Source organism: Oncorhynchus keta, chromosome 33 (assembly GCF_023373465.1).
Source record: "Oncorhynchus keta strain PuntledgeMale-10-30-2019 chromosome 33, Oket_V2, whole genome shotgun sequence".
Classification (NCBI taxonomy): Eukaryota; Metazoa; Chordata; class Actinopteri; order Salmoniformes; family Salmonidae; genus Oncorhynchus; species Oncorhynchus keta.
The window spans coordinates 348,207-375,276 of NC_068453.1; the positions used below are offsets into that span (position 1 = coordinate 348,207).

A 27,070-nucleotide genomic window follows, 5' to 3' on the forward strand; every position below is an offset into this window, starting at 1 on the left:
CCAGGAGGTCCGTGGGGCGATGCACAATTGGCCCAGCGTCGTCCGGGTTAGGGAGGGGTTGGCCGGTAGGGATATCCTTGACTCATCGCGCACCAGCGACTCCTGTGGCGGGCCGGGTGCAGTGCACGCTAACCAAGGTTGCCAGGTGCACGGTGTTTCTTCCAACACATTGGTGCGGCTGGCTTCCGGGTTGGATGCGCGCTGTGTTAAGAAGCAGTGCGGCTTGGTTGGGTTGTGTGTCGGAGGACGCATTACTTTTTTCAACCAAGGTTGCCAGGTGCACAGTGTTTCCTCCAACACATTGGTGCGTGCGGCGGCTGGCTTCCGGGTTGGATGCGCGCTGTGTTAAGAAGCAGTGCGGCTTGGTTGGGTTATGTGTCGGAGGACGCATTACTTTTTTCAACCTTCGTCTCTCCCGAGCCCGCACGGGAGTTGTAGCAATGAGACAAGATAGTAGCTATTAAAAACAATTGGACTTGGGGAGAAAAAGGGGTCAAATAAAAAATATAAAAAATGGAACAGAGAGGACTATGGAGACACACACACACACACAGATTTTGCATTGTAGATATGTGGTAGTAGAGTAGTGGCCTGAGGGCAGACACTTAATGTGTTGTGAAATGTTTTTAAAATGTTCTATAATTGCCTTAATGTTGATTGGCCCCAGGAAGTGGGGATAGATAATAAAAACAAATACAATTACATGAATTTGTCCCAATACTTTTGGTCCCCTAAAATGGTTTACTCGATATGGGTGAAAATATCTTCAAATGAATAGAGCCAAAACAACAAAAAATGTCTCACTGTATACATAAAGGGTAAAAATTAATACCAACCTTGGCAGTCTTGGCATAGTACAGAGTCCTCCCACGCAGTTTGAAGTAGCGTCTCTTCCAGCGCTGGAACGAATTGGTCTGTTTTACCAATTTGCCCTCCTTCAGGATCGTCTGCACAGGATGACAACGTAGGGAGACTAGTCAGTGACGTCCCCATCCTCCCAAACACACTAAAGTACATGCACATACACACAAACACAAGTGATGCATGGGATCATCAATGTGCAGCCTTATCAAAACATCAACCCCATGACTATATAAATAGGTAAGAATATAATATCATCATGAACCACACAACCTTTTCTCGGGAACGTCTGTGAAATCGAATGTATAATCCCCTGAGCTGCACTAACAATGCCAGCCATTCACAATGTCTGAACGATGTCACCCTTAATCTACCAAGCTTAGCTACCCGAACCCCTGCAGCACTGAGCACTCTTACCACCAGCACCGTTATATCATCTCTCTGCACAGAGATATAGCATAGCCTAGCTCCTCTACTCTGACATATAGGTTGTTTGGACAGTAATATTGGCCATGGTTGATTTACATATTACATTTACATTTACATTTAAGTCATTTAGCAGACGCTCTTATCCAGAGCGACTTACAAATACAGTGAGGCAGAGTCACTGAACTGGGCTTGACATTAAGACATTGCCAAAGCTGGAGAGCGGAGACACACAGTCATGTAGGAATGTAGGAAGGAGGTAGGCCTACTATCTTGAATTCTACCTAACCAATTAGAGACTCGGCAAAAAAAGATAGGGTGTGTCCCAAAATCTCCAACCTTCTTCCAAACTCCATGGCATGGATTTAAATGCATAGGAAAAAGTTACTGGAAGAAGTTGCTCACCATTGTTAAATCTATGCGAAAAAGTCAGAGAGTGGAGTATTGGGACTTTTTGGGTGAGCACCCAATGTTAGCATTAGGGGCAACCAGAGAATTGTTGATGAACCAACATTTTGCTCTGACCGCATGCTCTCCACAGTCATCCTCTGCTTTGAAAAGCAGTGCTGCGCAGTAAAGCATCACCTAAGGCAGGGATATTCAAATCCGATTCTGGAGGTCCAGAGTACTGCTGGTTTTCTGTTCTACCTGATAATTTCACCCACTTGGTATCCCAGGTCTAAATCAGTCCCAGGTGAAAATCAGCAGTGGAACTGGCTTTGAAGTCCAGATTTGAATACATCTAAATCTAAGCAGTCAGTCATAACTACAGTGTTACAGTGACGTATTACCGCCAGTCCGCCACAACGGTAACTCCAAAGCTGTGCTTTGATGCTGCTGATGGTCAATAATAATCTACCAAACGTGCTAAATGCCAGTCAGTAATGGCCTGGTACTCAGCACTCTATTGGCACTCTAATCCCTTTGACATCAATGCATATGCTTTCGAAAATCAAATCAAACATCATGAGAGACCATGAGCTCACGTTGCCCAATTTTCTATTGGTTAAGCAATTGCGTGAGAAAACAGTTTTGATGGCCTCTATTAAAAAGAGGAGGATCCCATCAGCTTAATAGGGTAGGCCTATTATATTAAGCACATTGCTTCACTTTATAACAGGAGTATAGCCTACCTGGCTGGCATGAAAATGAACTAAGGGAAAAGCGTCCTCCATTTGCTATTCATATGCATAGATCATCCCCCCAGCTTCTGACAGGTGAATGATAAATAGTCCATTCTAAAATATATTTAAAAAATGTCACATATTATTTAATACATGTAAAAGACCAGATTAAATGAACAATAGTCTGATGGGCGACAATATTATCACTTGTGAATTATGTATTATCTATCACTTGTGAATGATGCCCAGCGTGTGAAAAGAGAGTTTTGACTGGCCACTATCTAAAAGAGGATCCAGCTTTCTCGTGCTGCTTAAAATTAAGCACATTAATCCACTTTACAACCGGGTTAGCCTAACCGGCAGCTCCTGAGTTTCAAGTTTGGGGAAAATCAGTTACCATAAAAATGCACCTTTACAATAATGCATTACATGCATAATCGCATTTGCAGACCTATGTAATTGCAGACCTACTACCAATTGCAGACCTATTGGTAATGTGATGAGTAGATTGGATAGTCATAATTTAGGCTAATAATACAACTCAATCACTGTTCGCAAAAAAAAAAGACAGTTCAATGCATGGCTGAGCACGTATAGTAGGCCTATGTTTCTTCTATCTTTGCATGAGGGAAAAATGAATGGAGAAAAGTACAGAGAGTTCCTTGATGAAAACCTGCTCCAGAGCGCTCAGGACCTCAGACTGGGGCGAAGGTTCACCTTCCAACAGGACAACGACCCTAAGCACACAGCCAAGACAACGCAGGAGTGAGACTTTGGAACAAGTCTCTGAACGTCCTTGAGGAGGAAATTATTTTCCAAAAACAAACTTTTAAGTAGCACTGACCCAACAATGATAAATAGTGAATATGCACAGTGCGCACTCACAGGGAAATCACCGGGGAGATGACAGATGCTCTCCGCTTATTATAAAAAATAAGCTAAATATCTCTGTGGCCAAAATCATGTTTTAGTAGCCTATTTTGAATGATTGTATTTTTTTTTGTATAAACAGGAGTAGGTGATGAGACGAATGAAGTATGCAGCCTGAGCAAGGAGAGAGCATTTCTTTCATGCGACTTCTTTCAAATCATTAGAGTCGAATGCAGCCTTAGAATGTATTAAATCAAAGCATATAGCTTAACTTTTGTATCACAACTAAAGTTACATAAATAACTCAAAATTAAACATATGAGAACCTGTTTCTTTGTTAACCGCTCAACACAGAATAGCCACATTTGCACACTCCTGACACTCCCTCGAAATCGCATGGAGAAAATGCATTTTCTATTTTATTCAGCTATGTTCAATTGTATTCTTCATACTATAAAATAATGCCAAGGAATTCTAAGCAAATATTGTCTGCTAAATGAACTAGCATAGCCCACAGCCATATAACATAGATAGATATAAAATAGATTACATTTTCTTCATATCATGTTTCTTTAGACCCGTTTAAAATAAATAATGGATTTATTGTGATGGTGTAGGCTATATTACATGGATTTATTAAGATGTAGATGTTCCAAAAGGTCTGTATCAGTGGCTTGTAGGCTGTGTGTGGAAGCCAGGAGATAGACACTAAACGTGTTAATGTTAATTAATGGTCCAATACCTGTGAGACCTGAAGTTATTTGCATGACAATCACTGGTTGACCGCCACAGCCTTAGTCATAACAGCTTTATCATCATTTCATAGCTTTAAAAAAAAAAATGTAAAAAAAGCTTTGAAGGTCTGAGGTGAATATGATTCCTTGTTAACAAGAAAGTTAGCCTAATACTGTGGTAGCCAATACGACTGTAAGAATGGGCACAGAGCTGCCACCACGGCTAGAAATTCATTTCAATAGGAACTGCTGCTCAATGGGTGGTAGCAGGTGACAGCTTAGCTATGGTCCAGGGCGTTAGTGTGCCTTCCGCTACCAACGGTTAGTATAGGAAAAATGTGTTGTGTACACACAAAATGTAGCAGCTTAGGAACAAATATAAAAGGAAGTAATTAACAAGACTGAAGCGCAACAACAATGAAATGAGAGCCAGCTAAACATGAAAAGGAAGAGCCCCGATGGACACAGTTTTTGTTTACTGCAATCCCCTGGTTTTCCATGAGAATGTAGTTGGTGTGGACTGCTTCAATCTCGGTACTCCATTACTTAATTAAGGATCTGCTTTACCTAGCAGGGTCTTGTAGATGACCCGGAGCCAGTGGGTTTGGCGACGAGTATGAAGCGAGGGCCAGCCAACGAGAGCGTACAGGTCGCAGTGGTGGGTAGTAATATGGGGCTTTGGTGACCAAACGGACGGCACTGTAATAGACTGCATCCAATTTATTGAGTAGGGTATTGGAGGCTATTTTGTAAATGACATCGCCGAAGTCGAGGATCGGTAGGATGGTCAGTTTTGCAAGGGTATGTTTGGCAGCATGAGTGAAGGATGCTTTGTTGTGAAACAGGAAGCCAATTCTAGATTTAACTTTTGATTGGAGATGCTTAATGTGAGTCTGGAAGGAGAGTTTACAGTCTAACCAGACACCTAGGTATTTGTAGTTGTCCACATATTCTAAGTCAGAACCGTCCAGAGTAGTGATACTGTACAGGCGGGCAGGTGCGGGCAGCGATCAGGTGAAGAGCATGCATTTAGTTTTACTTGCATTTAAGAGCAGTTGGAGGCCACGGAAGGAGAGTTGTATGGCATTGAAGCTTGCCTGGAGGGTTGTTAACACAGTGTCCAAAGAAGGGCCAGAAGTATACAGAATGGTGTCATCTGCGTAAAGGTGGATCAGAGAATCACCAGCAGCAAGAGCGACATCATTGATGTATACAGAGAAGAGAGTCGGCCCGAGAATTGAACCCTGTGGCACCCCCATAGAGACTGCCAGAGGTCCGGACAGCAGACCCTCTGATTTGACACACTGAACTCTATCAGAGAAGTAGTTGGTGAACCAGGCGAGGCAGTCATTTGAGAAACCAAGGCTGTTGAGTCTGCACATAAGAATGTGGTGATTGACAGAGTCGAAAGACTTGGCCAGGTCGATGAATACGTCTGCACAGTATTGGCTCTTATCGATGGCGGTTATGATCTCGTTTAGGTCTTGCTAAAATCCTAAAATGTGGGTTTTATCAACCCCACCACTTGCCATTGTACAAAACTAGTTTATGGCTGCGCCTCAAAAAATTACAGTTTGAAATGAACCAATTAAGATTTGAAGTGTGATTACAACATGTGCATACAGTAGGCTCTAGTTGTTTAACGGAACAGCCTGAAAAAAGATCTTCAGCTCAGATTTACTCAAGAGGCATTATGTCTCTGCATGGTCAATCTGACATCTGCTGCGGCCGTACAGCATTTACTGTGATGCGGTCTCCGCAGAAGTCAGAGCATTCATGCCCGATGTCGACCAGATGCATAAGCGTTTTGTTTGGCAAGATTTCCGTACTTGACGCACGTGCTTCGCTTTTCAACTAGCTAAAAGCTACCTAGTTGGAGTCTATGTGTGTACTTCCGTTTGTACCACCACACAGCAAAGCAATGCAAAAGTTGAAAATATTAACCGCATGGGGTACACAGAACGCCCCGCAGCCTAATGAGGCACCCCCAACGTAGCATTGCGAACTGCTCCATTGACAGTGAATGACTTCCACCGGAACGCGAATACTTTGATGAATTTGGTAGACATGAGGCATCGTATTTCTTGTGCTTCGCAGAGCTGTTGTGAAGGAAGTTGTCAAGGAAGTGAGTTTGCATTTATACAAAACCTCCCTCCCACATCTACCGTCAACCAATCATGTAAATGCAGAGCTAAACAGACCTATAAAAGCCCTCCGCATTGTTACACAATTTGAGAGGCACACGGTGATGTGGTACGGAGCTCGATTTGGCATCCACAAGTCTCTGGAGCCTCCGCAATTGCTAATAGATGTCATGTCTCAAAATCTATCTTACCTCTATATTGTTTTATGTCCTCCGGAATAGAGAAAATTGATGACGAGTTCAACAGCGTAGTTCGTTTTTGTGTTTCTTTTAACAATAAGTAGGTTTGTACTCGCACAGCATCCAGCCCAGCTGACAATACTATTTTCCTGATTTTAGACTTTTTTTGTTAACCCTTTTAGCTAACCCTTTCCCTAACCTTCAACCTAACTCTAACTCTAACCCTGGTGAATGGATGGCACCGGAGGGGATGGGCACCGTTTTACGGGCTCCTGACCAATTGTGCTATTTTGTGTGTTTTTATTACATTTACATTTACATTTAAGTCATTTAGCAGACGCTCTTATCCAGAGCGACTTACAAATTGGTGCATTCACCTTATGACATCCAGTGGAACAGCCACTTTACAATAGTGCATCTAAATCTTTTAAGGGGGGGGATTACTTTATCCTATCCTAGGTATTCCTTAAAGAGGTGGGGTTTCAGGTGTCTCCGGAAGGTGGTGATTGACTCCGCTGTCCTGGTGTCGTGAGGGAGTGTGTTCCACCATTGGGGAGCCAGAGCAGCGAACAGTTTTGACTGGGCTGAGCGGGAACTGTACTTCCTCAGTGGTAGGGAGGCGAGCAGGCCAGAGGTGGATGAACGCAGTGCCCTTGTTTGGGTGTAGGGACTGATCAGAGCCTGGAGTTACTGAGGTGCCGTTCCCCTCACAGCTCCGTAGGCAAGCACCATGGTCTTGTAGCGGATGCGAGCTTCAACTGGAAGCCAGTGGAGAGAGCGGAGGAGCGGGGTGACGTGAGAGAACTTGGGAAGGTTGAACACCAGACGGGCTGCGGCGTTCTGGATGAGTTGTAGGGGTTTAATGGCACAGGCAGGGAGCCCAGCCAACAGCGAGTTGCAGTAATCCAGACGGGAGATGACAAGTGCCTGGATTAGGACCTGCGCCGCTTCCTGTGTGAGGCAGGGTCGTACTCTGCGGATGTTGTAGAGCATGAACCTACAGGAACGGGCTACCGCCTTTTATGCTCCGTTTTAAACGTTCTTTTGTACATAATGTTTCCGCCATCGTTTCCTATGACCGAAAAGCACTTCTGGACATCAGAACAGCAATTAAGCACCTCCAACTGGACGAGGACCTTTTCTTTAATGAGTCGGATGTGAAGGATATACAGCTCTTCCCGGACCAGACCTAAATTCACATAATTCGTAAGAAGAGGAGACGCCGCTACAGAGGTCGACAAGCCGGACGCCTGGCGAGACTGCTTCGGCAAGTGGATAATCTGCCTTTACCCTCTGTTCTACTGGCTAACGTGCAATCACTGAAGAATAAACTGAATAAGCTCCGTTCAAGACTATCATATCAAAGGGACATTAACAAGAAATTTGTGGAGTGGTTAAAAAACTAGTTTTAATGACTCCAACCTAAGTGTATGTAATCTTCCGACTTCAACCATATATGAAGGATCATCAAGCACCAATCTACCTCACCAAGCAAAGTGAGAAGAATAAGAGCACCACATTGAAGCTGCCCAGCAGGGAGACCATCCTGTCTGATGTTCAGACTCTGCTTGCAGATGTAAGAGAAGAAATCTGTACTGCCCTGCCCACTTCACTGTTGCGCCAAGCAGAGGAAACTGAAGTTTTGAAATACATCAAAAAGCGTGAAGACTTCTGCCTGAAGTCAATACACGCCGCAGCGTACATGTATGCTGGCAAGAACATCCTGTCTGGTGCAGAGATCAACAAGGTCATCACTACCTTGGTCATGCCACCTTGGCCTGGATGAGGGCATGGTTATTGGCAGTCTGGCGAAGTACACGTCCAAGCAAGGGCTTTGGGATGGTGATGCAATATGGCAGCCATGCCAACATATCTCATCAGCCACCTGGTGGAAGGGACTTTGTGGATCTGAGGCTCTTTCCCCTGTTGCCTCCATCATCCTCTAAATCCCACCAACATCAGCCGCCTTAGAGCGCAACTGTTTCTTGTTTGGGAACACACACACCAAAGCACGCAACAGGCTTGACCAATACAAGGGTTGAAAAATTAGTAGCAAATTTGAGGCTTTTTGAGCCTGACAACGAGCCATCCTCAACAAGATTGGAAAGTGACCGTGAAGATGAAGCCTCAGAGCCTCAGAGTCTGATGTTCAAGAGGTGGACTTTGAGGAGGTCCAGGGAGAAGCGGAAGTCCAGGGAGAAGCAATGGAAGCTTGAGAGGAAGACAACCAAAGCTTTAGTTTCTAGACTATCTAGACTATTTTATAGATGTATGTTGAAAACGTTTTTGGGAGATACGATGGATCATTGGGAATCATTCAATATTCCCTTTCTTTTGTTGTTCAGTGAAATCCTCCCATGTGAAGAGTCAACTCATTTCATTCAAGTTCGTAACTAAATAGTTTTTTAAATTTCTATTGGAAGGATTTAATAATTTTCAATTATGTCTACTTATGATAAGGTAAAAGGTTTATGTTTCTGTCTCCATATGATATGGTAAGTATATCCATTGCAAAAAACATCTACATTTAAATGGTATTAATATTAATTTGCATATATTTCCGTTTCTTCCCAAATATTCCTATGGGATGTGTCCACCTCTGAATATTCCCCAAGCTGTGCAAACCTAGTCTGAATACTTTCTGAATGCACTGAACGCTGCTGCTACTCTGTGTTTATTATCTATGCATAGTCACGTTACTCATACCTACATGTAGATATTACCTTGACTACCCTGAAGCCCTACACATTGTACCCCTTCTATATAGCCTCGTTATTCCTTTTTTATTGTGTTACTATTTTTTCTTTAGCATTATTATGCATTGTTGGTAAGTAAGCATTTCACGGTAATGTTGTTGTATTCGGCATGTGACAAATAAAATTTTACAGGACTTGAACCCTAATCCCTAGCCTAGCTAATGTTAGCCAGCTATCCACAACTAAATGGATTTCGTAACATATCATAAGAAATGGACGATGGACATTCCCACATTAATACATACCATACAAAACATAACATAATAAATGGAGCAGCTTGGATTTAGGTAAAGAATAATACAAAATGCTCAGAGTCTCGGTTGAATTACAGCATTCCCACTGGGCACACACTGGTTGAATAATTTCAATTAAATTACATTGAACCAACATTGAATAGACGTGGAATTAATGTTTTTCATCTGCAATTATTCTTCTTTTATTTATTATGTTACCAATAATATTGACATGTTAATAATATTTTCTGACTACAATTAATGTGTCATCTTTTAACTCAAATCTGTTAGCTTTCAAAATGTAAGTAGGTATATCTAATATATAATAATATATCTAGCTGTCGCACCTGGTGTCATAGACGTAACGTAGTAAACGTAAATCCAGAACACGCAAATTAGTATGATATGTTGTGTTTGGTACGCTTACATAAGACAGGGTGGATGGGCGGGCGTATAACACGAACGTCCAGCAACAAAGGTTGCGAGCTCAAATCTCATCACAGACTGTAATATTTGTGTTGTGGAGAAATGACCAGGCAGGAGACGGGAGTACAGTTAGTTTTCGTTTAGTCAAAACCCCTCATGCTCTACAGTTCCCGGCACCCCAGTGTGCATGTGCATTTCCTATTAAATGTAGTAACGTAACACTGGCGTAATGCATTACTGCTTAGTAACAGCACAGTAACTAATATAAACAGATGTAGATCCCAGATACTACACAGACAACTTTAGCATTTTAACTAATTAACTACTTACTATGTTTTAGCTACTTTGCAACTTAGCATGTTAGCTAACCCGTCCCTTAACTGCAACCCTTCCCCTAACCAAAACTTAACCATTTAACTAACTCCTTAACTTAACCCTAAATCCTAGCCTAGCTAACGGATTTACGTACAGAATAATACGAAATGCTCTGAGACCAGGTTTCTGCCAGCCAACTGACAACACATTCTGATGGAATGGCTCGTCCTATGCTTTGTATAAACCCAGAGAATATATTGGTTCCTTTCTTTCCAAATACAGCAATGTGAACGCAAATAGGACTCGGCCCACAAAATAGGTGAAGTGAAGTTGCAAAACAGTTTAGTCCTCTTTCAAAGGCAAGGGCAGTGTGAATACAACGACAACTGTTATTTAGCTTGTTTTTTCTTCTTCTCAGAGTTCACTTTAAAGAGGACTGAAATCGGTTGTTTTTTAAAAAGGGGCCTATATGTGAAATCACTCTTGAAAGGAAAATCATTAGCCAAAACATAGCCTGTCTCCAATGTACAATATTGTATATTACAACATATTTCTTGGCAGATAAGTACTCCTGAAAACGTATAGATAGTTATGAATATCAAACGAGATGCCGAATGAATCAATTGCGATAGTAGTTAGAAGCAAAAACGAGCTAGAGCTGGCCAACAGAATCGAGGAGTATCATATTGCTATGAAACAGCTGGCCATTCACATATGGAGCTATTTAGCCGCAGTAATCCACGGATTTAATATATTTTAAGTTAAAATAGATTAAGGTTTTGATGAATGTTAGCTAACGTTACGATTTATCAACACTCAGTAATGATACCGTTAGGTGTGGTGCTGATGATAGTACAGTAACGTTACTGATATCGAGAGCTCTAGCTATTATAGTTCCAGCTAGCGCAAGCGAGACCTGTCCGGGGACCCTACTCGCCATCTCGCGGATGTAGAGAGACAGGAAAGAGCGGTGTTTCCCATTTGGCCTCGCAAAGCTAGAAAATTAGCATAGCGGATGGAGAGAACAGCTACCGAAAAGTATGGTCGCCTTTGGCTTTGAATTGCAATATTACCAATGCAATTACAGGTTACCTTGCTTCGTATCTGACCCGATGTGGAAACTTTGCGTATTAATTTCTGCGGAGATCCATGTTCCTGCTCTGGTTCACTATCCGAAGATTCATCCAGGCATCTTGCCGTGGCCTCGACTCGGACTGCCACCGCCATATCATTCGCCCCCAGGGAATGATATATACAATGAGTGGAAGGTGGAGTCAAGAGGAATTAGCACCCCCTTGTGGTCAAGACAGGGCAAAGCAGCACCACTCGGGGTTTTTCTCAACTCATGCATCCTCCTGCTCCTCTCGCCTTCTTTTGGAAAAGGGTCAAAGGTAATCAAGGAGAGGCGGCGAGGAGAAGGAAAGATTACGAAAATGCGCTTGTATGAAGTTGGTGTCAATTCGTGACCCAATCAGCTCTTTCAAATGAATATGTTCTGAGCTGCACTTCATAATGCAATTGAATCCCACATTAATTATGACAGACTGACTCAATTTCCTGATGCTGGTTTGAAATGTTTGGGAGCAGCTTATTGATGTCCTGTACTCGTGCTCCGGGATAGCACAACATTTTTGCTCCTGTCAGTGGAAATATATTGCATATTTCAAAATACAATCGTTGTAAAAACATCGTTTGGAAAGCAAATGGCTATTGCTGTAAAGAGAATACAATGAAAATACTCTAATATGTCTTTTAGTTAGGCTATGAAAATTGTCAACCTAATTGAACGAACTCTACGCCATACTATGTGCTGTAGACTCTTAGAAAAAAAGGTGCCTTTTTTTCTAAGAGTGTATAGCATAGAGTATACCTAAGCTATAGGCTATATCAGATACGTTTCTTTTTTCTTTGCACAACATGTTGCCTTTTCTAAACACATTGGGAACCATAGGATAACCCTTTGAATAAACCATTTTGGTTCCAGGTAGAAAGAACCCTTTTGGATTCCATGTAGAACCCTTTCCACAGAATATTTATATCTTGAACCAAAAAGGGTTCTCATATGGGGACAGCGACAGAACCCTTTTGGAACCTTTTTTTCTAAGAGTGTAAGCGCTCAGCGATGCATTGAACAGTCTTTTTTGCAAACAATAATTGAGTTAAATTATGACTATCCAATTTACGCATCACATTACGAATAATAAGCTATCACACATAAGTCTGAAAATGCAATGATGCATGGAATATTTTACAATAAAGGTGAATTTTTATGGTGAACATTTTTAGATGTCTCAGATCCACACCGGCACAGCCATCAGTTCAAGTCTAGTTTTGATTGACACTTGATGGAGTTGTCAACTAACATGAATTCCGAGTGAAATCAACAAAACTTTGAACCATGATTTAGGTTAAAAGTCACAGAATTATTTTACGTTGTTGACTTTTTACAAATCAAATCACTTTTCCACGTTGATTCAGCGGCATCAGAAGTGGTAAGACTGAATTTTTGTTGTTGACATTATGTGCAAAAAACATTGATTCAACCAGTTTGTGCCCAGTGGGATATGTCTCAGTGGGAGTAATCAAAAGTCTATCTTTCCACTGACTTGTACAACTCTCTCCAGTGTATTATGGCTTACCCATGCGAGTGAGCCAAACCAGGCAACTATATTGAATGTGAGGATAGTTTCAATAAAGCATATAGAAGAAGTGCAGAATGGATTATATTTAGCCTTCTCTCAAGTAAATAATAATTTATTAAACTTTTATAGGTCAAACTGTTACATATCAATGACACTGGTCAGCAATAAAAATGTAACCGAGGAGCAGTCGCGGTTGAATGAATCACATCCTTTATCCATCAATCATTTCCGCATTGGGAATACAGGGCACCAGGAAGCAGTCATTAGTAATTCTCAATGCTGACATGTACAATGCAGCTAATAAAAGGAGGGTCAAAGAAGACGGAAGGCCATTAAACAAAGTGTACATCTAATTGTACATGTACATCATGGTGTGAGAAACAAGGTCACTCGCTGGGTGTAGGTGTTCAGGTTACATAATGCCTTTTGTTTGTCGTCCCATTGTTTGTAGGGTTCAAGTTTCTCAGGTGTCTTGAACTCATTATGGAGCCAGCGTGAATGAAGTGGTCTCTGGTTCCAGAGTATGAAGTGGGAAAAGAGAGGAAGAGTTTGAAAACTGGGCCCCAGCTGAAGAGCACAGCTCCTAAAAGCTTTCAGTGTGACAGCCTTCCATCTCTCGCTCCCTCGCTCCTTTCTCTTAAGGCCAGATTGTTTTTTAATATGTTCAAACGTTCATAGATGACCATCAGGGTCAAATAATAATCACAGTAGTTGTAGGGGGTGCAACCTAGAGTAAATGTCAGTTGACTTTTCATAGCCGAGCATTCAGAGGTCAAGACAGCAGGTGCGGCAGACAGCAGGTCCGGTGAACAGGTCAGGGTTCCATTGCCACAAGCAGAACATTTGAAACTAGAGCAGCAGCATGACCAGGTGAACTGGGGATTGCCAGGAATCCTCAGGCCAGGTAGTCCTGAGGCATGATCCTAGGGCTTAGGTCCTCCGGGAGGGGAGGGAGAGAGAGAGAATTAGAGGGAGAATACTAAAATTCACACAGGACACCAGATAAGACAGGACAATTACACCAGATATAACAGACTGACCCTAGCCCCCCGGCACAGAGACTATTGCAGCATAGATACTGGAGACTGAGACGGGTGGGTCGGGGGACACTGTTGCCCTGTCAGACGATACCCCCGGACAGGGCCAACCAGGCAGGATATAACCCCACACACTTTGCCAAAGCTCAGCCCCCACATCCCTATCAACAGACCACCAATTTACTAAACTGAGACAACGCTGAGTATAGCCCATGAAGATCTCCTCCACCGCACAAGCAAGAGGGGGCGCAAAAACAGACAGGAAGATTATGTCCGTGACTCATCCCATTCAAGTGATGCACCCCTCACAGGGACGGTATGGAAGAGCACTAGTAAGCCAGTGACTCAGCCCCTGTAATAGGGTCAGAGGCAGAGAATCCCAGTGGAGAGAGGGGAGCCAGCCAGGCAGAGACAGCAAGGGCAGTTCATCGCTCCAGTGCCTTGCCGTTCACCTTCACAACCCTGGGCCATACTACACTCAATCATAGGACCCACTGAAGAGATGAGTCTTCAGTAAAGAATTAAAGGTCGAGGCTGAGTCTGCATCTCTCACATGGATAGGCAGATCATTCCATTAGAAATTCTAGGCAAAATAAGGAGGCCTGCGTCTTGTGACCTCAGTCTACGTTTAGGCACACTGACCTCAAACCTATAGAACATTTGTGGGCAGAACTGAAAAAGAGTGTGCAAGTAAGGATGCCTTCAAACCTGACTCAGTTACACCAGCTCAGGAGGAATGAGCCAAAATTCACCCAACTTATTGTGGGAAGCTTGTGGAAGGCTACCCAAATTGTTTGACCCAAGAAAAACAAGGCCAATGCTACCAAAAACTAATTGAGTGTATGTAAACTTCTGACCCACTGGAAATGTGATGAAAGAAATAAAAGCTGAAATAAATCATATTCTCTACTATTATTCTGACATTTCACATTCTTAAAATAAAGTGGTGATCCTAACTGACAGGGATTGTTTTACTAGGATTAAATGTCTGGAATTGTGAGACTGAGTGTAAATGTATTTAGCTAAGGTGTATGTAAACATCCGACTTCAACTGTATATATTTTTCTGCATAATAAGCATACCTCTTGAGCTGTCTGTATCATCCTGACTTGCGAAATGAAAAAAAACTAAATATGCTTCTCTGCATCTGTGCTCAAATCTGGGTAAAAGATTGAAAGGAATGTGAGTCTTATTCAGTACATTTAGTAATTGCTTGCTTTTCTAAAGTCTTCCAACCTTGCCAGCAGGCATGCCAGCTAAGACAGTTAGACAAGCTAGCTACTATAACTTGTTTGATAGCTTGAAATTGTTTCTTGGTAGCTAGTTATGAGGTTGGGAGATTGGGAACCTACAGTATATGGGCTAGCTAAAGCCAACTTCTTAAAATTGCTAGGTGGCTAGTAGTATTACAGAATAACAACAAAAATGAAACATTAAAGCCAGACTCAGTAAGTGTCAGTTCGAAATATGCTATATCAGTTTGTTTATATTATGTGACGTAGAAGTCCGTCACTGGCCGCGGGCAGCATTTGGTTCTTTAACGCACACACATATTCATCACTCCTCCCTGCGCCATTATAAGATAAGTTAACAATGTGGGTCGACACACAAATTAACTTCTGTCTTGGTGCATGCATTTCACACTTGTCAATGTTCATATTTGAGAGATACAATAATTATTATACTTATCAATATTGTGGATGAGCGCATTGTTTGTTTGTTCTGTTCCTCTCTCTCCATTTCTGTAGCTTCCGGGTATGCTGGAAAAGGACCCGAGCTAAGGGAATTGGGTTGGCTTTATAGTGCCTGTCCCAAATGGCTCATTAATGCATATGGGCATATTGAAAGATATTTTCAGTAGTGATGTAATGTTGTAAATGTTATGTTGTGATATTGTTTAAAACCGTGTTGCAATGTATATCCTTTAATATGTTTAGTTCATGGAAAATGTAGGTTTGTATTGTTAATTGATTAATTAATTAGGGTTAATTGTTCTGAGGGGAGGGGCTAGCCCTACAAAAGGAGCCTCTCTTTCAGTCATAGGAGGGCATTTTGGATTGAGCTGTGGATGGGGCAGCATTGTTTTTAAGCTGTCCCATAAGGGAGATGTTGATGGCAGTACTGTTGTTTTTTGTTCCGGAATTCACTTGTAAATAAACACCTTTGCACAGAATAACTTTTGCGGTTCCGCCATCTTTTTATTTTGATAGAGGTTAGGTTATTCAGTTTAGCCTTCTGGCCTACTCTACGTGACATATTAATTATTTGTTATGTTAGGGTGACAAAAAAAAATCTATGGAATGTGTTTGCATCAGATGTACACAGCAAGACTATATCGGAATCATTGTTCTCACAAGACAGCTCTCTGGCACAAAGCAGGAAAACGTCTTCGTAGAAATCTGATCAAATGACAGACAAATGCCTGGCTACCCAATATTTTGAGTGTCACTATCAACCGAAGAAAAAAATGAAAACAACAAGATATTGGGAGGTCAAGAGTAAATATTGGTGACAGTTTTGAAAGGTGACGGGAGCTCCGTAGTACCGAGGTAAAGTTGGTTTGATATTCACACATTCAGACATTCACCAAAAGCCATTTAAAATTGTAAAAATCCTGGATGCTGGCCTTCTAGGCAGAGTTGCAAAGATAAAGCCATATCTCAGACTGGCCAATAAAAAGAGAAGATTAAGATGGGCAAAAGAACATAGACACTGGACAGAGATTTAGCTTTTTCTTTGCAACTCTGCCTAGAAGGCCAGCATCCCGGAGTCACCTCTTCACTGTTGACATTGAGACTGGTGTTTTGCAGGTACTATTTAATGAAGCTGCCAGTTGAGGACTTGTAAGGCATCTGTTTCTCAAACTAGACACTCTAATGTACTTGTCCTCTTGCTCAGTTGTGCACTGGCGCCTCCCACTCCTCTTTTTATTCTGGTTAGAGCCAGTATGCGCTGTTCTGTGAAGGGAGAAGTACACAGCTTTGTACGAGATCTTCAGTTACTTGGCAATTTCTCACCTGGAAATAGCCTTAATTTCTCAAAACAAGAATAGAAGAAAGTTATTTGTTTCTGGCCATTTTTAGCCTGTAATCGAACCCACAAATGCTGATTCTCCAGATACTCAACTAGTCTAAAGAAGTCCAGTTTTTATTTTTACCAGGCAAGTTAGTTAAGAACAAATTCTTATTTTCAATGACGGCCTAGGACAGTGGGTTAACAGCCATGTTCAGGGGCAGAATGACAGATTTGTATCTTGTCAGCTTGGGGATTCTGCCACTCCATTTTATTGCTTCTTTAATCAGTTTTCATCTGTGTTTACATAATTGCAAAATGATTTTCTAATGATCAGTTAGCTAATCCAAGTTTATCATTTTAAAAGGCTAACACAATGTGCCATTGGAACACAGTCATGTTGGTTGCTGATAATGGGCCTCTGTACGCCTATGATTACCTTAAAAGTCAGCCGTTTCTAGCTACAATAATAATTTACAACGTTAACAATGTCTACACTGTATTTCTTATTAATTTTGTTATTTTAAATTGATTTTAAAAAATGGCTTTTCTTTCAGAAACAATCCTTTCTAAGTGATCCCAAACTATTAGCATGGGTATTGAAAGATACCAGAGGGTGGATAACAAAAAAAACACTAATATAAGTGGACAGTACATGTTTTGTTATTGGGCTAAATGTATACATTATGATTTTCCTCTGAACTGTATGTGAACCCCTCTGCAATCTACTGCCACCCTTAAAAACTAGGACTTTAACCAGGATGTCCCTATGCTATTTGCTCTCTTTCTCAAACTGCTAGCACAAAGCCTAAGTGAAATGTCTTTTGTTCACAAAAGATCTGGGAAAAAAACATCAACTAGCCCAAATCAGCTCTACATAATTCAGTAGGGAGGTGTGCCACTACCACATATTATACCCATTATACCAGCGGAGAAACTACGTCACCTACATACGTAGGTATTACCATATCTCTTTCAATTCACATTCCTTGCAGAAATAACTTTTTGCAAACCTTTTAAACATCCAGAAAGACAGTGGTCTTAGAAGGGTATTTATTGTCACGTTCTTTCAAAATCGAACCCAGAAGCAGACCAGGACAAGGAGAGTAGGAAGAAGGTGAGTATTTATTTACAAGTGAATGTGAATGGGTAGGTATATCCAGGTGGCGTAGCGGGCAGCGGTGGTGAGTTGATGGGAGTAAATAGGTGGATCCAATGGGGTAGCGGAATCCTCCGACGACCAGGCAGGAATGGGGTAAATGATCCGGGTGAGTAACTGAAGACAGAACAAACTGAGGTAAGTTTAAGGCAAGCAATACGTAAAAATACAAAACAAAACAAATTCTATCCAACTTGAGGCTGATACTATGGCACAACATACTGTTCATGGCTAACGATCCGGCAGGGAACGGATGTCAGGTCAGAGCTTTTGAAGGGGAGAGGTGATGATCAGGACAGGTGTGCAGATTACTGATGGGATACAGGTGCGGGTGAACATCGATCTCCCAACAAGCTAATTCGCCCGGCAACCAGACCGGGTGCGTTCCAGGACACCGGAAACACACTCCAGGACAGAAACACAGGCAAACACAGACTCAGGAAGCGGGATTCGTGACATTTATATTTTATGTGAATGGATGTGGATGAAATAATTCTGCCTCAAGGTGGTTCACCGTATCCACTGGTCCGGGGCCAAACTTGGAAGAATATTCTCTGATTTTGATCCTACCTGTGTCAGATGTAAAATCGAATTAGCCACACTGTTTGCATATGTTTTGGGGCTGTCATAAACTGTCAGGTTTCTGGGAATTAATATTTAGCCCTTTTTGGAGTACTGCCCATAGGTACCCCCCTGTCAAGAATCCAGTCGGACACTGTTGCTTATACAATTCTTTTAGCTAGACGGCTAATACTACAGAACTGGAAGATGGCAGATCCCCCATCTTATAAATATTGAGTTATATTGTGCTCTCTGAAACTAGAAAAATTTCAATTAACGTGGGAACCCCAAACTGTTTAATGAGGCTTGGGCTCCATTCTGGTCTTACTTTACACCTTTAAACAGTCCATCCTCTGATGGCATTCCTATTAAAACAAAAATAAGTCTGCATTTTACCCCCCTGTGACTTAAGGGTTGGATGAGCTTTTCTTTGTGTTTTTTTTCTGGGCATTAAGGTAATGTGCTTATTGATTGTGACCTACGGATGCCTTGTTCATCTTGCCCAGTAAGAGACTAGTGTTTACAGAGTTTTTTCAAATAATTCTGCCAGTGTTTTAATGTCCAAGTTTCATATTTTTTCTTTACCTCCAACTCTATATATCCAAGTGAGCCTATGAGGACCTTGGGGATCAGATTGACCATTATACCTATTGATCAAACGTATAACAGACAGACACTGCTTAAAAGGAGTTGTTTGTGATATCTACACTCATTTGCCACTTTATTAGGTTCACCACCCTATTCACAAAAATAAATTGCTCCTACATACACCAAGTCCCGTGGTCATGGCTTGCTAGACACTAAAGCATGCAGAGAAGTATTAATGTATTCTGTTACTGTTTGTTTGAACTTTATATTGTCCAAAATGACAGCACAGTCTGTGATTGTATTTTGTAACTCAGAAAAGTTCCAAAACGTGAACTGACTGTAATAAACTCCAACTGGACTTAACTTGAACACTATCTCCTTTCCCAGGTTCATCAACACTTTTGAATTCACGCTGTTCCAGATGCAACGGAGTTTGTACCTAATAAAGTGAACACTGAATCTATAGACTTTTCCAGAATGTGTTTGGCTGTAAGTGTTGAACAGTTGAATCTATTACCTCAGGAGATCCCATTCAGCTTGCCTGGGGATGACAAAGAAGGACTTCAACAAAGCCAAAATAGAAAATGATTGCAAGTGGCCTCTTTGCTGTTAAATTAGAGATGTACAAATAAATGACTGTTGTGCCTTGTAACTAAATTAAAATGTGGAACCGTTGCACTAAAAATGCAAACATTGATTTGGCATACAATTTAAGATTGTAAATATTGTACAACTTTATGTAAACAGAGTCTAACTAAATTTAGAAGAAATTGCACTTGAAATGAACATTTCTTTCATGTTATTGCAAATAAATGCATATTTTCACTTTTTTCTGCTACAATCACTGAATTGGTTATTGATTTCTTCATCTTTAAATGCAATATTTGAGGTTCTATGCATTTCTATCAAATCAAAACTGGAATTTCTACTCAAAGAAAAGGTTGTAGAAGTATACTAGACATTTATATAATAAATCATACCTAGTTTGATGTTTCTGTGACAAAAGGTGAATTAGTTATTGATTTATACCCCTTAAAATGGCATCTTATAGGTTTTAATGTATTTCTATCATAACTGGAATTTTTCAGAATAAAAAAGATTGTAAAAGTATGCTAGACATATTTAGAAAAGGAACATCACAGATACAACCACTTTCTTCCTTGAAGCTAATGTAAGCTGATGATGTGTTCGTCAATGACTAGCCGGCAAAATAACCGAATTAAGCAAACTATTTAAGTAACGTCTACTTCTAACAGTGACACTCTTGAAACAAAGTAGCTAGTTGTAAAATGGCTACAAAGTTGTTACTAGCTACCAGTACACAGGGACATGCTCTGCTCTGTTATTCTTTGCTACAGTAGCTAGCTAGCTACAATGACACGGCAGCTTTCGACACCAACTGTCAATTTGTTACCGTTTGTGTGATGTGTGACATTACTACCCAGCCTGGCTAGCTAGTAAACATTAATTAACCAATTTGCAAGGTTAGGATAGTTTGCCAAATAGTGTCTGTAATTGGGATAATATGTTGTTGTAATGCACAGCAATATCTTTCATATTATATCCTCATATAATCCTCATAGTAACATATCACATATCCTCATCCTTCTTGTAACATATCCTCAGATACCAGAAGGGACTATGAGGTCCATCCCACATCCACTCATGCCAAAGATGGAGCATTCGAAGTGCATGTTCTGTCTAGCATTGGCATTGCTTCAAGCTAGACTGTATCGGTCAGGTAAGAGGGCATGAATTCAAACTAATAATAGCAAAAAAAAGTTTTACTTGTATGCAAATGACTATTGGGGACACTGACAATATCATCAGTACAACAGTCTCATCAGCAGTGTGCAAGTACATTTAATTCTCTCAACCCCCTCTCAAAATGTTCTCTCAAAAAAGGCAAGGCAGGAGGCAGGGTACTCCATCCTTCTCCAGTAGAGTAAGGACATAGTCACCCACTTCTGGTGGTGCTGTAAAAAGGCTGGGACATAAGTGAAATACTGTGGCACTAAGAAAATCCAACTATTGGATGATTTATATTGTAAAGGCTGGTAATCACGCTAAAACCGTAATTTCAGCACTGTCATTACAGTGATTAATCATATGGCAGGCTATTGTGTAGTAAATAAATGGTTACTGATAAATGGTTTTCGATGTTGTAGAACATGTGGAGAGGCATCCTGCACCATGTTGTAGGGGAACATGAATGGGTCTTTGGCCTCTGTCGACATGACAGTTTGCCTGCGTCTGGCCCAAAATCATGGATGGAGAGAGGTTCAGCAGCCCACAAGACACAATATGCATTCTACCATGCTCCACACTCTCATGCTCCGAGTGCATTCTCTGCCAAACAGGAAGTCTTCCGACTAGCTTGCAAAGACAGTACAGTGGAATATCAAAGATCCCTCTCTGCTGCTTGATCAGCCTGCTTTTCCAACTTAATTGAGGAGAATAAGAACAATCCAAAATCTATTTTCTATACTATTGAAATGAATGATGAATTCTTGAGTTCATGAACTTCTTTACGGACTCCTCTTTGAATCTGTGTATTACCTCATCTCTGTACCCCACACATACAATTATCTGAATTTAAAACACAGATTCAACCACAAAGACCAGGGAGGTTTTCCCAATGCCTCACAAACATTACATTACATTTAAGTCATTTAGCAGACGCTCTTATCCAGAGCGACTTACAAATTGGTGCATTCACCTTATGACATCCAGTGGAACAGCCACTTTACAATAGTGCATCTAAATCTTTTAGGCATTGGTAGATTAATTACACTTTGGATGGTGTATCAATACACCCAGTCACGATAAAGATACAGGCGTCCTACCTAACTCATTTGCCGTAGAGGAAGGTAACCATTCTGGGATTTCACCATGAGGTCAATGGTCACTTTAAAACAGTTACAGAGTTTAATGGCTGTGATAGAAGAATTAAATCTACCTGAAAATCTATTGCAAGACTTAAATGGTTGTCTAGCAATGATCAACCACCAATTTGACATAGCTTGAAGAATTTTGAAAATAATAATGGGCAAATGCTTTTATAAAGTAATGTAATGTATGGGTGTGAATACTTGTGTAAATTAGATCTTTCTGTTTTTCATTTTCAATACATTTGTCATTATGCGGTATTGTGTGTGGATGGGATTTAAAAAATACATTTTATCCATTTTGAATTCAGGCTGTAACAGAGCAAAGTGTGGAATAAGTCAAGGGGATTATGAATGTGTAGTTCAATGTGTTATTGTATTTTGATGTGTATTGTGGTGCTATACAGGGCTCATCTGGAAAAGAGACCTTGGTCTCAGCATTGACTCCCTGTCAAAATAAAAGGTTAAATAAAAACTTGTTAGACCTGGGGGGTCAGTCAGTCAGGTCTGTAATTAGGTGTCCATATTAGGACAGCCTCAATCTCACTAGGACTTGTCTGTTCTAATATGGACACTGTACATGTGTACTACAGTGCAGTCTCTCTCGACTGACTGAGCTGTAAAAACCTTGTTGTCAAAATCATCAGTCTGCAGACTGACTTGATCAGAGGGCCTTATGGGATTTCACTTTGAATATTAAATCAACAGAGATGAATCACTGCAATCTGTTCTGTCACAGACCACCCTACACACTAACTGTCGATACAGTACACTCTTACGGGAAAAAAGGTGCTATTTATAACCAAAAGGTGTTCCTTGGCTGTCCCCATAGGAGAACCCTTTGGTTCCAGGTAAAACCTTTTTTTCCACAGCAGGATCTACCTGGAACCAAAAAGGGTTCTCCTATGGGGACAGACCCTTTTTTTGAAGAGTGTAGGTAAACAGAAAGATGGGCAGAGGGAGTTTACAGTCCTCCTGCATTTAATACTGACAATACTGACATGCATTTTCCCACATGCACCTGAAAGAGCACGCATTCAATGTCTGATGGTGTATTCAATGTCTAATGGTATAATCACATTAATGTGATCCTGTGTGGCTGTTGGTAGAGCATGGCACTTGCAAAGTCAGGATGCACTATGGCATAGATTATTATATATTACATTAATTTTAGCTCCAGTATATCTGAAATGAACTATTTGTGACATTAAAAGATAGACCATTTGTGACGGAAGGTCATTCCTACGAATTACCCAAGACTACCACAAATAACCCCCCCAAAATACCACAAACTACAACAAACAATCCCGAAATAGCACAAACTAGAAACTACCCAAGATTATGGTATTTTGTGGTGGTTTGTTGATGTTACAGTATATGCGTATTTTGGGGTTATTTGAGGTTATTTGTGGTAGTTTGTGTTTTGGGCACTTTGGTATTTTGAGATTGTTTATAGAGTTTGTGGTAATCTGTGGTAGCTGTTTGTGGAAGGGATAGTTTGTGGTTGTTTGAGGTTACCGTGTAATGCATTTATTCTTTGACATACATATTGACATGCGGTCGGTAGCCGTGTTGACTGTTTGTTGGGGTGTGTATTTTGTGAGTGTTTAGTGTGTTTGCTGGAGTATAGTAGGAGTAGGATATGGAGTGTGGTAGTGTATTGAGTACTGCTGAACTGAATCAAACACATAGACAGGGGGTAGTTGGGGTTGTCTTATGTATTTTGGGGTTGTTTGCAGTAGTTTAAAGGCGGGCTATCAACAGCAGTGAGCTGGCAACGATAGGGTTGCTGGCTTTGTTATCCCAATGCCATTTTCAGGGGCGCTGCACTGTGGCTGACCCAGTATTCCAAGCCGGGTTTGAAAGAAAAAGACACATTTTCATCATCTGAAAGGAAAATAGACAAAGTATTCTTCTTCTTTGCTGGAACTGTGGATGCAGGGACTTATAGTCCATGAGATCAATGTTATAGTATCATGCATATTTTGAAACTATATAAACATGTTCTTAACATGGAGTAAACGATTAAGTAATATGACCCAATATTTAGTTATGATGGGGGTTACAAGTGGTACAAAGCTCATGAGGCATATAGGTATATTCTTCAAGAATCAACAGGCACAGATCTTAATTTGACCAGTTTCTCACAGCAGGAAAATAATCCTGCAGCAACAGGACATGTGAAATATTATGGAGCTTATAATTATAATTATAATTTTTTGTAGGGGTTGATATATTTATGGGTTTTTGTGTATTGTTTAGGGGAAAAAACAATTTAATACATTTTACAATAAGGCTGCAACATAACAAAATGTGTAAAAAGTCAAGGGGTCTGAATACTTTCTGAATGGACTGTATCGTTAATTAAAATGACAGTAAATATTGCAAATTGCATCTTCAAAGCTCTAACATTTCTGAATGAAACTACTTCTGACAAAATACAAAAGGTTTTTGCAAAAATGTCATTGCAGTAACTAAAAGAACAGAGTAATACATGCAATTCTTTGACATACCTATGGCATGCGGTAGCTGTGCTGACTATGTTGGGCCGTGTATTGTATACTGTATGTAGTGTATGGTGCTATGCTTAAGTATTGTGAGATATATGGTCAACTTTGTCATTTCTAGCTAATCATTTATTTATGTAAGTGGGGTTTGCGCTGGTTTTGGCCAACAGAGTGTGCTGCTGACTCTAGCGGTTGCTTTACGACGGGTGTGCCCAACCTTCTTTGACGTGAGATCTACTTTTTCATTTGCTAGCCTGATGAGATCTACCAGTCTCTAAATCTAAACCAACCAACAAAACGTATGAAAAGCAACACACCACTGAGTATGGACCTGCTGCTATGATACCTATTTGATACCCAAATATAATGTGGACCAATAACATGTTTTCCACAAATAAGTACAACTCATTTAATTTCCTACCGTAGTGTGACTTTTGGCATTGGTGCAGGCAAGTCGTTTTTCATAGTCAGGGCTGTAGCGGCTTGTTGCAAGTCTCATGCAGGCCACAAGGTGGTCATCAGTCATAGTAGATCTGTACTTGGACTTTATTATCTTCATGTCAGATGTGGGTTGATCCAAAAGGAGCTGATAAGTTGAGAGCACATCTTCTTATGTTGGGATAGCAGTAGCTCCCAGAACTCTCCTTCATGTCAGTGGTTGCCCTGGATGTCATTTTGAAGGGTGAGAATTTCAGTTTATGCTATGGTTGTGTCCAACTGAAAAAGTGATCCCATTTTGGGGGCAATGACTTCCACATGTATGTCTGTGTCAAAGGGAAAGCACATATAAGTGGCAATAGGCTCAAGTGATGCAAAGTCAGTGAAACAACTGTCAAACTCGGATAAGATGCTCTGGACTTGCGCCACGCAATGTGCACTGTCAGGCTGTGCTGTATCCTTGCGCTGACGTTCAAGTTCTGAATGCATGTGTTGAAAGAAGTGCAGGTCCTTACGTTGCAGCTTTCTTGTGAGAAGTTGTAGTTTGCATTTAAAAGTGTTCACACAGCTGATCATGTCAATTACATGTTTGCCTTTTCCTTGTAGCTCTACATTCAATTAATTAAGCATGTAAATTATGTGAGTGAGAAAAGCTAAATCCAGGAGCCACTGTGTGTCCTCTAACTGTGCATATTCTACATGCTTGGAGACCTTGAGAAACTCCTAGATTTCAGGCAACAACTCACTGAATCTCCCTAAAAATGTACCTCTGCTCAGCCACCGCACATCCGTGTGCAGCAGGAGGTCTGTGTGCTCCACTTCAGTCTCTTCTAAGTGAGCGGGAATTAGCCTCCGCTGTAGGCTTCTTGCTTGACTACAACACACAATCTTAATTGCAACATCCATCACCTCTTTCATGTTTAACATCTTCCCGCACAAAGCTTGCTGATGAATTACGCAGTGATAATTAAGAAAGTCAGGGAAAGAATCATCCCGTTTGCACAATGCAACAAACCCACTAATGCAGCCTACCATAGCGGGTGCCCCATCGGTAGTAATGGAGACAAGCTTACAAAAGGGCAGTTGGAATTTGTTAGCAAATTTCATAAAAGCTTGAAAAATATCTTCGCCGTCCTTTCAGTGGCAAAATGGCGAGTAGTTCCTCCTCTATACTCATGTTGTCAAATACCACTCTGCTGAAAATGCATAACTGTGCCACATCTACCATATCTGTGGACTTGTCAAACTTGAGGAAATAACACTCGCAGGTGTCAATATCCTTCTTCAGTTGATCCTCGAGGTTCTCCGCTATTCCCTCCCCTTTCTGTGCAACTGAATGTCATTGATGGCAGCCATAATTTCAGTCTTATTCTTAAAATCCCCAAACAACAAGTCTGCAGCCTCAAATGCTTCCTTGATCACCCCCCCCCCATCTTTGATCGGCGTTTTATGTTTAGCAAGAACGTGAATCACACGATAAGATACTATGGTTGCCGCCTTCCCTTTGGCCACAGACCTTGTTGAAATTGGCTGCTGCGCTGCCAGTGGATTTTTTTGTTCTTGTTCTTTCTTCTTTGTAATTCAGTCTTTGGAAAATCTCTTTCCTGGGTTTTGTGTGGTTTTAAAATGACTTTCTATGTTACCTTTCTTTGGGGTAGCGATTGCTATTATGGCAGATAAGGCACACACATTTTGAGTATGACATGAAGAAAAAATAATCATCCTCCCATTCCTTGTGGAAACGGTATACGTTGTTTTGTATCCTTCCCTTCACTCATTATTGCTGCTGTCAACCACACAACTTAAGAACAATTTAAGAACAAGTCTGGCTACAAAGTTAGCTAGCTAGCTACCTGACTGGCATCACTGTTACTTTGACTTGGATTTGCCGGGAGGCATTTGACCGCGCTAACTAGGCATACGTCAATAAGTGGGCAGGGACAGGTCATATTTTATGTAAATCACTTTTCAGACATTGCTGTGAATGGAGGACTGTCAAACGTTAAAACAGAAAAAGATTATAGGCATTGATTTGTGTGGCTGAATTTTAGTAGATGTATAATCATCTCACGATCGACTGGCAAGCACTCCGTGATCGACCAGTAGATCGCGATAGACTGGTTGGGCACCCCTGCTTTATGAGCTCTCACTGCAGTAGTTCTTGGGCTAG

The 27,070-nt window shown here is 41.1% G+C and overlaps 1 protein-coding gene and 1 long non-coding RNA gene across 4 annotated transcripts in view; both read right to left on the reverse strand.

Annotated features, from left to right (window-relative positions):
- The window catches only part of LOC118366007 (diacylglycerol kinase delta-like), a 120,557-nt gene extending 109,230 nt beyond the window's left edge, over positions 1-11,327 (reverse strand). For all 3 annotated transcript variants that reach the window (XM_035748301.2, XM_035748302.2, XM_035748300.2), the window contains exons 1-2: positions 11,161-11,327; positions 837-947 (exon numbers count right to left, since the gene is read on the reverse strand). In XM_035748301.2, coding sequence (XP_035604194.1) covers positions 837-947; positions 11,161-11,295 — 246 coding nt within the window. In that variant the 5' untranslated portion in view covers positions 11,296-11,327. The remainder of the gene's footprint in view (positions 1-836; positions 948-11,160) is intronic.
- Positions 11,328-17,866: 6,539 nt separating this feature from the next.
- Positions 17,867-26,206, reverse strand: LOC127914575 (uncharacterized). Its single transcript, XR_008088904.1, has 2 exons — positions 18,141-26,206; positions 17,867-18,035 (listed from the first exon to the last, which is right to left on the reverse strand). It is a non-coding gene; the product is annotated as an uncharacterized LOC127914575 (long non-coding RNA).
- Positions 26,207-27,070: the final 864 nt, after the last annotated feature.